The 16323-nt window shown below is 51.4% G+C and overlaps 1 protein-coding gene across 1 annotated transcript in view; it reads right to left on the bottom strand.

Moving 5' to 3' along the window:
* Nucleotides 1–8024: 8024 nt before the first annotated feature.
* pinx1 (PIN2 (TERF1) interacting telomerase inhibitor 1) overlaps nt 8025–16323 on the bottom strand; it is a 201796-nt gene continuing 193497 nt past the window's right edge. Inside the window, exon 7 of the mRNA XM_072499038.1 lies at nt 8025–9167. Coding sequence (XP_072355139.1) covers nt 8535–9167 — 633 coding nt within the window. The 3' untranslated portion in view covers nt 8025–8534. The remainder of the gene's footprint in view (nt 9168–16323) is intronic.

The following is a 16323-nucleotide window of genomic DNA, read 5'->3' on the forward strand; positions in this document are numbered from 1 at the left end:
TGCAGCGCCCCCCCCCCTGGATAGGGGGAACACTCTGTAGTCCCAGGGTGTTCACCCCTCCCCCTGAGAGGGGAACATTGTGTGACTGTCGAGAACTGACATGTGCTGATCCCCAGAAGAGACCTGATCTGGTGCCTGAACTTCATTCAGGTCTCTGATGTCTAACTGTTTGCAAGTAAGTAATAACTGCATGGTTTTAATCAGGGCTAATGGCCCTCCAATCTTATTATTCTGCTTTTGAGCTCCCAGAACAGGATTTGGGAATCGAACATTCAAACATCAAAGGAGACATCTTGTTCTGAGCAGGCTTGATGCTGATTGGCCAGAATGAAGACTGGGGCTGAGTTTGAATCTTCCTGTGTTAAAGATTGAGGCTGATCTGAGGTGTTGAAGGATTTGGTAGGCTGGGTCTGCAGAAATAATCCCCTCCAAAGGGAATTGAGAACCAGGGCAACTGAACCAGTCCATTGAGGTTAAGGGAACATGATGTGAGGCATCGGGGTCAAGATGAGCTTGGAGTGAGCCTGAACAGATTGAGGGATGGAGTTGTTGTGACCAGGTTAGATTCCCAACTTGGGTTGCTTTGTGTGGAGTCTGCATGCTTCCTGTACAGAGTCTGTACATTCTCCTGTCTGTGGGATTCATCCGGGTGCTCCAGTTTACTCCCACAGTCCAAAGATGTGCAGGTTGGGTGGATTTGTCATGCTAAATTGCCCCGAGTGTCCAAGAGTTAGGTGGGTTTGCTGGCTTACGGGGATAGGGTGGAGATGTGGGCTTGGGTAGGGTGCTCTTTCAGGAGCTGGTGTCGACTCGATGGGCTGAATGGCCTCCTTCAGCACTGTAAATTCTTTGACTCTGACTTGGAAAGATTTTAATACTATACTATATCCCTATTTTGTGTGAAATCACTCTTGGAGTGAGGTATCCTTTCTCCTCAATTGTACAAAATTAAAATAAAATATTAGGAGTTCCTGTCCAGTATCCTAGACACTGTTGGGATCTGGTCTGGCATCGTAATAGGAGAGACTGATGATGCTGGGGTTCTTCGAAAAGAGGAAACTTGACGCAAGAACTAGTACACTTATTCAAAATTGAGGTTATAGTAGTTCGCCAGAAGACTTTGGGGGAAACGAGAAATTTTTTTTGTGTATGGTTTGTGCTGAGTGGCATCAGTAACTTTCAAAGAGCAACTGGATATGTACTTCAAGGGGGTAATTGAAGGGATTAAGGGGACAATCTGGAGTGGGGCAATCTGGGTAGCTCTTTTCAAAGAGGCAGCACAGCCAGGACAAGCAGAATGGCCTCTTTCTACACCAATAGGATTTGATTATTTTAATTGAAATATTTAATTTTCACTGGCAGCTGTCTTGTTGCCTCCTATCCACTGGTATATCTTACTTAGTCATTTTTTTTGAATGACTGAATAGATTTTCAGGTATGGCAATCCCATTTTCGTGATTAGTAAGTGATGTCACAAAACGAGAGATTAGCAAATCGAAATGCCGAAGTAAATTCTCAAACTTCCATGTTCCGACATAAGCAATAGTACAAAACCCAGAAGTCTGCAGCAAGGTTGAGGTGAAAAAATATTGTTCTTGTGTAGTTCGTAGTTCATTTTATATAATGACGATCTCTTTAGAGGGGCAGGTTATCAGAGGGAAAGGTGGACAGATGTGATTAAATGTCATAAATTTACAGTGCAGAAGGAGGCCATTCAGCCCATGTCTGCACCAGCCCTTGGAAAGAGCAACCTACTTAAGCCTGCACCTCCACAATATCCTCCACCGTACCATTTTGAACATGAAGGACAAGAATGGCCAATCCACCTAACCTGCACATCTTTGGACTGTGGGAGGAAACCAGAGGACCGGGAGACTCCGCACAGATAGTGATCCAAGGTGGGAATTCAACCCAGGACCCTGGTGCTGTGAAGCAACAGTGCTAACCACTATGCTACTGTGCTGCCCTTGATATGGATTCTGTGCACCTGAGTTCTTGGATAAATCTTCTGAGATGAGATCTTTATCTGGGCACATGCCAGGGTTTGAATATGAATGAAGCCACTCTGAGCTTGATCGATACCAGAATGGGCTGAGGATTTGATCATCAAATTGTCTGAGAGGAGCAGCCCACCAGAATAGAAATTCTTTCACTGGTTTTGGCAATGGTTAATCATCTATCGCAGTTGGTATAAATTAATGACTGGCAAAGGACTGGCAAAGCTATGTAAACTGTACATGATCCATTGAAAGCCATGGCCTTACCTTTCTTAGATATATTTATCTATATTGGCCTGGAATTTGTAGTTGTAACAGCAAAAATGTCAGTATTTGCACCACTGCAGTGCAAGACTGATAGCACAACCTCCAGTATCTGCAGCCGCAGTTAAATGTGCAAGTTCAGAATGATTCCCTGCTTCTCCATACTGTTTGCTGTCCCAGTTTTATAATTATGAAGGGGACTGAAAATCTATCAAAGACCAAAAATGTTTTTTAAAAAGGATAAAACTAGTTTAAAATGTTTAAATAAATAGTATGATCCAGATTAAGCTGCCAGGGAGGGTCACAGAAAAAAATAGAATAAATGTAACATAGCTCTCTCAATTAGGAGCATTGTCAGGAACTTAACTCTGAAATTTCAATACCATTGAGAAGATCCATACCGATCTTCATCCCCAAGGCCTTTTCCCAAGGAATAGACAAAATAATTATGCCGTTTGTGTGGGCAAGAATCCCTAAGAATACACTGCAGAGAAGAAATATGGGAGGCCTAGCCCTTCCGAACCTGCAATACTACCACTGGGAAGCCACAGCCGAGAGAGCGAGGGGATGAGTAAGGGAGTCGAGCAAGGAATGGGTGAAAATGGAGGCGTCGTCCTGTACAGGAACAACCCTCCGAGCTCTAGCCAAGACAGCCCTCCCAACCACCCTGGCTAGTACACATCCAGCCCAGTGGTGGTAGCTACGTTAAAATCTGGAATGATATGAGACAGCACATCGGCTTAACTGAGATGTCCACCATGGCCCACGTATGTGGTAACCACAAATTCTCCAGCCATGCTTGACGTCACTGTTAAGAAGTGGAGACAGACCAGGGGGACGCGAGCGATTTGGGACTTTTACATGGGGTCAGACTCACAACCCTGGACCAGCTGATGGGAAGACTGGAGCTACTGAAACAACAGGAGCTCCAACACTTGCAAGTCAAAAACTTTTTCCGCAAGGAGACGGCGAGGTACCCTCGGGCCCTGAGAGCCACATTGCAGGAGGAACTGCTGGACGTGGACAGTATTGAGAAGGGGAACTGTTAGGAAGGTGAGAACACCCTTACACGGAGCAAGACAGAAGAGGGAGGATGACCTCGGGACAGACATAGGGTGGGGACTCTGCTGCACAAGCCTAAGCCGCATGCAGCACAAAGTGGTGCACAGAGCGCACCTAACCAGAACCCACATGAACAGGTTCTTCCCGGAGGTGGAAGACCAGTGTGAACGGTGCCAGGGAGGCCCGGCCAACCACACCCACATGTGGGAGGAAGGGGAGCAGTGATGCACGATCAATTGCACAAAGACTAAAGTTGGGTACAACTGTGGCTTTATTACAGTCAGATGCGTGGCCTCCTGCTGCAGCTGGCGAAATGGCAGGGCACAGGAGGTCATGCATATTTATACAGTTCTCCCTGGGCGGAGCCAGCCGGCAGGAGCTACCGGCGAACCTGTAGTGCAGGTCCTACCTTACATCCCCTATTACAGTGGTTCACCACATTCACTCCCTGTTAAAAATGAGTCCGGTGGGGGTGACGTGAAACTATATACAATTATTGCAATTATGTACAGTGGTAGGGAAAGAAAAGTCCATGTTGGCGGTCCGGAGTTCGTCAGCCAGTCCGGTGCTTTGGTGCTTCGTTGGGAGCGGCGTAACGGTTGCGGCGAAGTCGGTGGTGGTGCTGATGCTGGCCAATCATCCGGGTACTCTGGGAGCGTGCAGAAGTCTTCTTAATCCTCTTGTGCGGAAATGGAGAGGGGGGTGCTCTGGTGGGGTCAATATTGGTGGTGGGCGGGGTGGGGGGTTGGGGTGGAACCTGACGGTGCCAGGTTCCTGAGTGAGACAGTATCTTGGCGGCCGTTGGGGAACTCAACATAGGCATATTGAGGGTTGGCGTGGAGCAGGTGAACCCTGTCCACCAAGGGGTCCGCCTTGTGGAGTTGGACATCCCTACAGAGAAGGACCGGTCCTGGAGCAGCGAGCCAAGTCGGGAGCGCCACCCCGGCTGTGGACTTCCTGGGGAAGGTAAAAACACGTTCATGGGGTGTGTTATTAGTGGCGGTGCACAATAGTGACCGGATGGAGTGCAGAGCGTCAGGGAGGACCTCCTGCCAGCAAGAGGCTGGGAGGTTCCTGGACCGTAGGGCCAGCTGGACAGCCCTCCAAACCGTCCCATTCTCCCGTTCTACTTTCCCGTTTCCCCGGGGTTTGTACCTGGTTGTCCTCCTGGAGGCTATACCCCTGCTGAGCAGGAACTGACGCAGCTCATCGCTCATGAATGAGGATCCCCTGTCACTGGATGTAGGCGGGGAAACCGAACAGAGCGACGATGGTGCTGAGGGCCTTGATGACGGTGGCAGACATCATATCGGGGCATGGGATGGCGAAGGGGAATCTTGAGTACTCATCGACCACACTGAGAATGAGCTGCGTGTACCGATTGATGGTCTGGCTATCGGCCACGACCATCCTGTGTTTCTCGCCAGTTTTAACCACTATCACTGGGGCTCTCCAGGCGCTGTTGCTGGCCTCGATAATACCCTCCTTAAGTAGCCGCTGGACTTCGGACCTGATGAAGGTCTTGTCCTGGGTGCTGTACCGTCTGCTCCTTGTGGCAACGGGCTTGCAATCCGCAGTTAGATTAGCAAAAAGGTTGGGGGGATTGACCTTGAGGGTCGCGAAGCCGCAAACGGTAAATGGGGTAAGGGTCCGCCGAATTTGAGGGTGAGGCTCTGGAGGTTGCACTGGAAGTCCAGGCCCAACAGGAGTGCAGCGCTGAGATTAGGAAGGACATAGAGGCGGAAGTTACTAAATTCTACGCCCTGGACCGTGAGGATAACTGTACAAAATCCTTGGATCGGGACGGAATGGGATCCGGATGCGAGGGAGATCCTTTGATTGGCAGGGTGGACCACGAGGGAGCAGTGCCTTACCGTATCTGGGTGAACGAAGCTTTCGGTGCTCCCGGAGTCCAGCAGGCATGAGGTCGCGTGGCCGTTGATTTTAACCGTCATCGGCGCGGTGGCCAGGTTGTGCGGGCAAGATTGGTTCAGCATCACCGAAGCTACCTGCGGGTAGCCATCGGATGCTTCGGGTGGCGAGCGTCTGCGGTTCCGATGTCGGGATGTCCGGAGACCCTGTGGGGGACAAGATGGCGGCGCCCATGGTGCGCACATTGCGGGGTCGGGACAAGATGGCGGTGCCCATGGGGCGCACGTGGCCGAAGGGGGACAAGATGGCGGCATCCATTGGTCGCACATGGACCCGGGAGGAGAAGATGGCGGCTCCCATTGTGCGTCTAGCGTGGAGAGGGGGGCGATAGCGGGCGCGATTGCAGCGACTGTGCAGGCCTGGCACACAGCCGCGAAGTGGCCCTTTTTACTGCAGGCTTTACAAACTGCAGTGCGGGCTGGGCAGTGTTGGCGGGGGTGCTTCAGCTGACTGCAGAAGTAGCAGCGGGGACCCCCGGGGTGCGCGGATCGGTGTGCGGCGCAGGCGTATTGGGAAGGCAGGGCCCCGGCTGATGATGTCATCGGCTGGGTCCAGAAGGGGTAGGAAGGAGTAGAAGTACGGGCAGCGCGGCGGGAGCGGTACGATTGTATGTTACTGGATGCGACCGTCATGGAGAGCGCCAAGGTTTTTGACTCCGCCAGTTCGAGCGTGGCCCCTTCCATTAATCGTTCTCGGATGCGGTCCGATGCAATCCCCGTCACGAAGGCATCGCGCATGAGGGGATTTGCGTGTTCGACGGCAGTAACGGCCTGACAGTCACAGTCCCGGACGAGTGGAATTAGGGCCCGCCAGAAGTCTTCGATGGACTCACCAGGTAGTTGCGAGCGGGTGGCGAGTACATGCCTGGCGAAGAGCGTGTTCACCTTCTGCGCGTAGTGTTCCTTCAGGAGTTCCATCGCTTTTGTGTAATTCGTGGCGTCTTGGATCAACGGGAACATGCTGGAGCTCAGTCTGGAATACAGGACATTTATCTTCTGAGCCTCCGTTGGCTTGGGGTCCACAGCCTTGATGTAGGCCTTAAAACATGCTAGCCAGTGAGTAAAGTCTTTTCTGCCGTCGGGCGAGTGCGGATCCAGCTGCAGGCGATCGGGCTTAATTCTGATATCCATTCTGTGGAAAATCTGACTAATAAATTGATGCGCGATCAATTGCACAAAGACTAAAGTTGGGTACAACTGTGGCTTTATTACAGTCAGATGCGTGGCCTCCTGCTGCAGCTGACGAAATGGCACGGCACTGGAGGTCATACATATTTATACAGTGCTCTGTGGGCGGAGCCAGCCGGCAGGAGCTACCTGTAGTGCTGGTCCTACCTTACATCTCCTATTACAGTGGTTCACCACAAGCAGCAAGGGAGGTACCCAGGAAAAATCAGTAGGGGACACGGGAAGGGACCGAAGAGGGGGCCAGAAGCCCTGCCCCCCCCACACACAACAAAGCCATAATAAATAATCCTTATTAGTGTCAGAAGTAGGCTTACATTAACACCGCAATGAAATTACTGTGAAAGTCCCCGAGTCACCACACTCCGGCGCTTGTTCACTACACTGAGGGAGAATCCAGGATGTCCAATTCACCTAACAGCACGTCTTTCGGGAATTGTGGGAGAAACCCACACAGACACGGAGAGAACGTGCAGACTGCATAGAGAGTGACCCAATCTGGGAATCAAACCCAGGTCCCTGGCGCTGTGAAGAAACAGTGCTAACCACTGTGCTGCCACAATATGGCCAACAGTAACAAAATTAGACATCGAACTGTCTCGCTCACCTATTGTACAATGTACAGATGTAAATATTGAATAAAGTAAAATAAAAGGGACAGGGGAGTTGGGGGGGGTGGGGGGGGGGGCGGTAGGGACTTGGGGGTTACCTCCAATGTTTGGCTTTTGTAAATTGTATCTGGTCTACACAGATGTGTTTATTTTGTATTGTGTAAAATGAAAAACCTGAATAAAAACATTTTTAAAAAAGAAAAAATTCTAAGTGTTATTTTGGGTGAGTTTGGCAGAATATTTCTCGCCGTTTTCTTCAGTGAGTTCCACAATGGTATTTACCCACACTTAGAGCACGATCTGAGCAAAAACAAAGCGTTAGTTCTGGGCACCTTGGCACTGCTGGCCTGGCAGTGTCCCTGCCTGCACCACCTGGGCACCCTGGCAGTGCCAGGCTGATGCCCAGGTGGCAGTGCCAGGGTAGCCAAGTGGCATTGTCAAGGTGCAAGGCTGGTAGTGCAAAGCTGCCCGGGTGGCATCAGTGTCAGGGTGCCACCCTGTCCAGCTACCTGGGCCGGGTCACCGATTGCCTGGGAGAACCCCCCCCACCCCCCCCCCCCCAAATGCTGTTCCACCTGGTCCCTGTTTGTGGCCCCCCACCCACATGTAATTTCACTCTCCCCTCCCCACCCCACCAAATGAGGTCACTCGGCTAAGGGATTGCTGAGGGACCCTCCTCTTCATGCCTCTTTTGAGCCCCTCCCCCCCCCCCCCCCACTTCAGGACACCTACCCTTTAACCCCCCCCCCCCCCCAACCATTAGGTGATCTATTCAGAACCACCCTTCATACACCCATCCTTTCATGGGCATGCCCCCCTCAGGCGCCGACCCTTGGCAGTGCACCTGAGTGTCCTGGCACTGCCAAGTTGTCTGGGTGCCAGGTGCCATCTTGCTCTGTCCCCGACCACCCATGAGTCTCCTGGGAACCCCCCCCCCCCCCACCCCCCAGGTGCTGTTACGCCCGGCCCCCGTTTCTCTGGACCAGTGTTAAATGGCACCATGGCGAGGTCTCCCAGGCGAGGCTGCTAGTGCCCGGGCCTCGGGGGAAGTAGGCACCGACATATTTAAATGAGCCGAATGGATCATTATCGATGGATATCCGGATGCCGCCCAGTGAGGGCGAGATCTAGATTGTAACGTCTCACGAGATCTTGCGAGGTGTTCCGAGCGTCGCAAATCTAGCGAGAGGCCTCTGCCCAGATTTATTGTTGCGTCACCAAGTCGGGCGCGACGAGGCCGTTTGATCGTGCCCTCTATTGTCAATACCCACAAATAAACATACTCATTTTATTTGGGTATTTATAAGAAAAAATTTTAACATGCTTTTAATCGCTTTCCTTACTTCAAGTATTCCATCCTCCATTACCAAGCTTACTGCTTAAATTTAATTCCAACAGTTGCTGTAAGACTACAATGCCCTTAATGTAGAGGAACAATTTAAGTACTCTGAAATTAGTAATAAAATAAGTTATTTGGATAGTTTTCAATTAAAAATGTGGCCACCAAATTTGGCATGCCCCAAATCTTCTATTTCTTTTTTTTCTTTTTCCCCCTCTGTATTGAATGACAGGATTCGTTTCTTCTTATTCTCTTCCCAATCCTGCTCATTTTGCTTCTCCGATGACTCATTTACTGCCGAGCACTGTTCAACCTGAACCTCTTCCGATTCAACTTCTCCTAAAGGACAAATATTCTGGTTGGGTGACACCGAATATTTCGCTCTGCTTTTTCTGGAGTTCCTTTTAGTCTGGTAATTTGCCTTAACTGGGCTGTCTTCTATCAGACCACTATTTAGTTCGACATCACCTTCACCCTCGACTTGCTTTGTGGGTAGAGACAGTTGGTTGAAGTTACAAATCCCGTCAGCATCTCCTCTGCAGCGTTTTTTCTTCTTTTTGGATTTAATTTTTACTTCTTCGAATGAATTCAAATCACCTCCTTTGAGTTCCTGAACAGCACTGCTTCGATCGATCTCATGCCCTGTTTTTGATTTTTTCAGTTGAGCCATCCTGTTGGCAAAGTACTCCTGCACCGTAATAGAACTAGTCACAGTGTTTATTTCCTCTGTGGCATTGGTGGCCTTTGGGTCATCAACAGGCACTAAACAGGCATCGCTCTGAAAAACATAAACATACAGCATTAAACATACTTGTGCTGGAGACAAAATGCAGTTTAAGTTTCTGCATGACCATGTTGTGAAAAGATTACAGAAGGCAAATTATAACTTCCACAAGATTCAATGTGCTTACAGCAACCTGAGCCTGGCACATGTAAAGAAATCTTGCTCAAGCATCAGTCTGTTATTTGTATTTAGTTAAATCAGTGATGATGAACAAGCTCAGTTATTAAATGTACAACATGAACAGAAATTTCTGGAAATATTAAGCATTGCGCCCAGTGCAAATTCTGCGAAGTCGGGAAAATCCCGGGAGAGGCCCGAAAAGGGATTTGAGCCAGTTGTCAAACAATTTCCGATGTTCCTTGACTGCTCCAGCTGCCGTGATCGGGGGCGGGATTCTCCGACCCCTCCGCTGGGTTGGAGAATCACCGGGGGGCGGGGGGGGGGCGTGAATCCCGACCCCGCCGGCTGCAGAATTCTCCGGCCGCCCGCCTCGGAGAATGGCAAGGACCGGCGCGCTGCTATGGGCCCCGGGGCCGCCGAATTCTCCCGGCCGGATGGGCCGAAGTCCCGCCGACGTGACAACAGCGAGTGCTGGGGAGGAGAGGGCGAGTGCCGGGGAGGGGGGCGAGTGTCGGGGAAGGGGAAAGTGCCGGGGAGGGGGGCGAGTGCCAGGGAGAGGGGTGGGCGAGTGCCGGGGAGGAGAGGGCGAGTGCCGGGGAGGGGGCGAGTACCAGGGAGAGGGGTGGGCGAGTGCCGGGGAGGAGACGGCGAGTGCCGGGGAGGGGAGCGAGTGCCGGGGAGGGGGGGTGCGAGTGCCGGGTAGGGTGGCGAATGCCGGGTAGGGGGGGTGGGCGTGTGCCAGGGAGGGTGGCGAGTGCCAGGTAGGGGGGTGGGCGAGTGCCTAGGAGGAGAGGGCGAGTGCCGGGAAGGGGGGCGAATGCTGGGGAGGGGGGTGGGCGAGTGCCGGGGAGGAGAGGGCGAGTGCCGGGGAGGGGGTGTGCGAGTGACGGGTACGGTGGCGAATGCCTGGTAGGGGGGTGGGCGTGTGTCAGGGAGGGGTGCGAGTGCCGGGTAAGGGGCGAATGCCGGGTAGGTGGGTGGGCGAGTGCCTGGGAGGAGAGGGCGAGTGACGGGAAGGGGGGCGAATGCCGGGGAGGGCGAATGCCGGGGAGCGGGGTGGGCGAATGCCGGGGAGGGGGGCGGGTGCCGGGAAGAGGGGTGGGCGAGTGCTGGGGAGGAGAGGGCGAGTGCCAGGGAGGGGGGTGGGCGTGTGCCGGGTAGGGGGGTGGTTGAGTGCCTGGGAGGAGAGGGCGAGTGCCGGGAAGGGGGGCGAGTGCCTGGGAGGAGAGAGCGAGTGCCGGGAAGGGGGGTAGGCGAGTGCCGGGGAGTGGGGGGTGAGTGCCGGGGTGGGGAGGTTGGGGAGGTTGTCCGCTTGGCCAAGTGCCAGCTTCTCGAACATGCAGCCCCTGGCACCTGGCAATGATGACATGTCGTCTGTTCCCCCCACCCCCTGCAGGCCGTTATGTTTGGTGATCACCCGGAGATGTTGGCCACCGTCACGGGAGCCGCACTTCTACATGTTGCCCTGGGAGCAGGAGAAGGAACGTGCCAGGGAGGCGGCGGAGGCTACCGCAGAGGAGCGTGCTGCAGGGAGGCAGGTGGCAGCCGCCCAGGTTGAGTAGACTGGGACTGTACTCATTGGAGTTTAGAAGGATGAGGGGGGATCTTATTGAAACATATAAAATTATGAAGGGAATAGGTAAGATAGATGCGGGCAGGTTGTTTCCACTGGTCGGGGAAAGCAGAACTAGAGGGCATAGCCTCAAAATAAGGGGAAGTAGATTTAGGACTGAGTTTAGGAGGAACTTCTTCACCCAAAGGGTTGTGAATCTCTGGAATTCCTTGCCCAGTGAAGCAGTTGAGGCTCCTTCTTTAAATGTTTTTAAGAAAAAGATAGATACCTTTCTAAAGAATAAAGGGATTCGGGGATATAGTTTATGGGCCGGAGAGTGGAGCTGAGTCCACAAAGATCAGCCATGATCTCATTAAATGGCAGAGCAGGCTCGAGGGGCCAGGTGGCCTACTCCTGTTCCTAGTTCTTATGTTCTTATAGGAAGGCTTTTTTGTCAAAAGTGCCGAGAATGGTTTGCTCTGACCAGCGAGGAGAGGGAGGGAGGGGGGAGTGGGAGGGGGAAGATCGATTCACACCAGGGATGGGGAAATTTCCATTCCAGATGTTCAAGGAGCATTCTCCTACCTAAACCTCAGAAACAGTGTGCATGACATCTGCATTTCATTGAGAATGTCCTCGTTGAAATCTGCCACCTGCACCAGCCACAGCTGCAGCCGCAGAGCAGGGCCAGAGGCTGTGAAGGTGACTGTGGCCATGAACCCGTGTCAGCTCCTTCCAGATTGGAGATGGAGATATTTGTAACATCTCACAATTTGCCATCACTTGTTTTGTAAGGAAGGTCACTGACACTCTTATTCATTGAGTCATAGAGTTTAACAACACAGAAAGAGGCCCTTCAACCCTTCGTGACTGTGCTGGCCATCAAGCACATTCAAGCACCAATCTATTCCAATCCCATCTTCCAGTACTTGGTCCTTAGCCTTGTACGCTGGTGTTTCAAGTGCTCATCAAAATGTTTCTTAAATGTTGAGTGTTCTCACCTCTATCACCCTTTCAGTCAGTGAGCTCCAGATTCCCAACATCCTCGGGATGAAAAGGTTTTTCCTCAAATCCCCTCCAAATCTCCTGATCCTTAAATCTTTGCCCCTGGTTGGACTCTACTGAAGGGAAAAGTTTCTTCCCATCTACCTTCTGTCCCTCATAATTGTGTACACCTCAACCAAGTCCCCTCTCAGCCTTCTCAGCTCTCAGAAATCCCAGCCTAACAAGACTCAGAAAACATACTTAACTTTGTAAACAGGGGCATTGAGTCCAAAAACAAGGCAATCATGCTGAACCTTCACAATTCACCGGTTAGGCCTCAGGAGTATTGTAAGAAATTCTGGTCACCATATTTTTGGAAGGATATGAAGACATTGGTAAGTTTACCAGGATGATACCTATCTTGGTGCATCAGTAAAGTTAGCTAACACACATTTTGTCCCTACTTAGGAACATAGAGGACCTGAGTTGTGTGGAGTGTGAAGAATGTAGGAATTTCAGATATATTATATATGTTTGGTGCAGTAAGGGTTAAACGCCTGGGATAGTGTGTGACTGCTGCAGTTATGTTTTTTAAAATCCTCATTTGAAAGTCAGCTGGGGTTTTTGGAGCCAGAGGTGCAATTAAAGCATCATAAAAGTTGGGTTAATGGACTGTTATTTTATATTCAGAGGGTTCCCTGGAACGTAGATAATTAAAGACGTTGTGTTCAGTTTTTTTTTAAATATTTTATTGAAAATTTTTGGTCAACTATCACAGTACATTGTGTATCCTTTACACAATAATATAACAGTATAAATAACAATGACCTGTTTTATAAACACAGAATAAATAATATATAACAAAAACGAAAACTAAAACTAAATGGCAACTGCCTTGTCTCAGATAAACACTCTCCAAAAATATGATTTAACAGTCCAATATACAATTATTTATAGCAACGACCTATACATATTATACATATATATTAACAACCCTGAGAGTCCTTCTGGTTCCTCCCCCCGCCCCCCCCCCCCCCCCCCCCCACGCCGGGCTGCTGCTGCCGTCTTCTTTTCCATTCCCTCTATCTTTCTGTGAGGTATTCGACGAACGGTTGCCACCGCCTGGTGAACCCTTGAGCCGATCCCCTTAGGACGAACTTAATCCGTTCCAGCTTTATAAACCCTGCCATGTCATTTATCCAGGTCTCCACCCCCGGGGGCTTGGCTTCCTTCCACATCAACAGTATCCTGCGCCGGGCTACTAGGGACGCAAAGGCCAAAACATCGGCCTCTCTCGCCTCCTGTACTCCCGGCTCTTGTGCAACCCCAAATATAGCCAACCCCCAGCTTGGTTCGACCTGGACCCCCACTACTTTCGAAAGCACCTTTGTCACCCCCATCCAGAAACCCTGTAGTGCCGGACATGACCAGAACATGTGGGTGTGATTCGCTGGGCTTCTCGAGCAGCCCGCACACCTATCCTCTACCCCCAAAAATTTACTGAGCCGTGCTCCAGTCATATGCGCCCTGTGTAACACCTTAAATTGAATCAGGCTTAGCCTGGCACATGAGGACGATGAGTTTACCCTACTTAGGGCATCCGCCCACAGCCCCTCCTCAATCTCCTCCCCCAGCTCTTCTTCCCATTTCCCATTCAGCTCATCTACCATAATCTCCCCCTCGTCCCTCATTTCCCTATATATATCTGACACCTTACCGTCCCCCACCCATGTCTTCAAGATCACTCTGTCCTGCACCTCATGCGTCGGGAGCTGCGGGAATTCCCTCACCTGTTGCCTCGCAAAAGCCCTCAGTTGCATATACCGGAATGCATTCCCTTGGGGCAACCCATATTTCTCGGTCAGCGCTCCCAGACTTGCGAACTTCCCATCCACAAACAGATCTTTCAGTTGCGTTACTCCTGCTCTTTGCCATATTCCAAATCCCCCATCCATTCTCCCCGGGGCAAACCTATGGTTATTTCTTATCGGGGACCCCACCAAGGCTCCCGTCTTTCCCCTATGCCGTCTCCACTGTCCCCAAATTTTCAAAGTCGCCACCACCACCGGGCTTGTGGTGTAGTTCTTCGGTGAGAACGGCAATGGGGCCGTCACCATAGCTTGTAGGCTAGTCCCCCTACAGGACGCCCTCTCCAATCTCTTCCACGCCGCTCCCTCCTCTTCTCCCATCCACTTACTCACCATTGAGATATTGGCGGCCCAGTAGTACTCACTTAGGCTCGGTAGTGCCAGCCCCCCCCTATCCCTACTACGCTGTAAGAATCCCTTCCTCACTCTCGGGGTCTTCCCGGCCCACACAAAACTCATGATACTCTTTTCGATCCTTTTGAAAAAAGCCTTCGTGATCACCACCGGGAGGCACTGAAACACAAAGAGAAATCTCGGGAGGACTACCATTTTAACCGCCTGCACCCTCCCTGCCAGTGACAGGGATACCATGTCCCATCTAAGTCCTCCTCCATTTGTTCCACCAATCGCGTTAAATTTAACCTATGCAATGTACCCCAATTCTTGGCTATCTGGATCCCCAAGTAACGAAAGTCCCTTGTTACCTTCCTCAGCGGAAAGTCCTCTATTTCTCTGCTCTGCTCCCCTGGATGCACCACAAACAACTCACTTTTCCCCATGTTCAGTTTATATCCTGAGAATTCTCCAAACTCCCGAAGTGTCCGCATTATCTCTGGCATCCCCTCCGCCGGGTCCGCTACATATAACAACAAATCATCCGCATATAGAGATACCCGGTGTTCTTCTCCTCCTCTAAGTACTCCCCTCCACTTCTTGGAACCCCTCAATGCTATTGCCAGGGGCTCAATCGCCAGTGCAAACAATAATGGGGACAGAGGGCATCCCTGCCTTGTCCCTCTATGGAGCCGAAAGTATGCAGATCCCCGTCCATTCGTGACCACACTCGCCACTGGGGCCCTATACAACAGCTGCACCCATCCAACATACTCATCTCCAAAACCAAATCTCCTTAGCACCTCCCACAGATAATCCCACTCCACTCTATAAAATGCTTTCTCGGCATCCATCGCCACCACTATCTCCGCTTCCCCCTCTGGTGGGGGCATCATCATTACCCCTAGCAGCCTCCGTATATTCGTATTCAGCTGTCTCCCCTTCACAAACCCAGTTTGGTCCTCATGGACCACCCTCGGGACACAATCCTCTATCCTCATTGCCATTACCTTGGCCAGAATCTTAGCGTCTACATTTAGGAGGGAAATAGGTCTATAGGACCCGTATTGCAGCGGGTCCTTTTCCTTCTTTAGGAGAAGCGATATCGTTGCCTCTGACATAGTCGGGGGCAGCTGTCCCCTTTCCTTTGCCTCATTAAAGGTCCTCGTCAATAGCGGGGCGAGCAAGTCCACATATTTCCTGTAAAATTCAACTGGGAATCCATCCGGTCCCGGAGCCTTCCCCGCCTGCATGCTCCTAATTCCTTTCACTACTTCCTCCATTTCGATCTGTGCTCCCAGTCCCACCCTTTCCTGCTCCTCCACCTTGGGAAATTCCAGCCGGTCCAGACAGCCCATCATTCTCTCCCTCCCATCCGGGGGTTGAGCTTCGTATAATTTTTTATAAAATGCCTTGAACACTCCATTCACTCTCTCCGCTCCCCGCTCCATCTCTCCTTCCTCATCCCTCACTCCCCCTATTTCCCTTGCTGCTCCCCTTTTCCTCAATTGGTGGGCCAGCAACCTGCTCGCCTTCTCCCCATATTCGTACTGTACACCCTGTGCCTTCCTCCACTGTGCCTCTGCAGTACCCGTTGTCAGCAAGTCAAATTCTACGTGTAGCCTTTGCCTTTCCCTGTACAGTCCCTCCTCCGGTGCCTCCGCATATTGCCTGTCCACCCTCAGAATTTCTTGCAGCAACCGCTCCCGTTCCCTACTCTCCTGCTTTCCTTTATGTGCCCTGATTGATATCAGCTCCCCTCTAACCACTGCCTTCAGCGCCTCCCAGACCACTCCCACCTGGACCTCCCCATTATCATTGAGTTCCAAGTACTTTTCAATGCACCCCCCCACCCTTAGACACACCCCCTCATCTGCCATTAGTCCCATGTCCATTCTCCAGGGTGGGCGCCCTTCTGTTTCCTCCCCTATCTCCAAGTCCACCCAATGTGGAGCGTGATCCGAAATGGCTATAGCCGTATACTCCGTTCCCCTCACCTTCGGGATCAACGCCCTTCCCAAAACAAAAAAGTCGATTCACGAATAGACTTTGTGGACATAGGAGAAAAACGAAAACTCCTTACTCCTAGGTCTGCTAAATCTCCATGGGTCTACTCCTCCCATCTGCTCCATAAAATCTTTAAGCACCTTGGCTGCTGCCGGCCTCCTTCCAGTCCTGGACCTCGACCTGTCCAGCCCTGGTTACAACACCGTATTGAAATCTCCCCCCATTACCAACTTTCCCACCTCTAGGTCCGGGATGCGTCCTAGCATACGCCTCATAAAATTGGCAT

This window comes from Scyliorhinus torazame, chromosome 4, assembly GCF_047496885.1.
Source record: "Scyliorhinus torazame isolate Kashiwa2021f chromosome 4, sScyTor2.1, whole genome shotgun sequence".
NCBI classification, from domain to species: domain Eukaryota; kingdom Metazoa; phylum Chordata; class Chondrichthyes; order Carcharhiniformes; family Scyliorhinidae; genus Scyliorhinus; species Scyliorhinus torazame.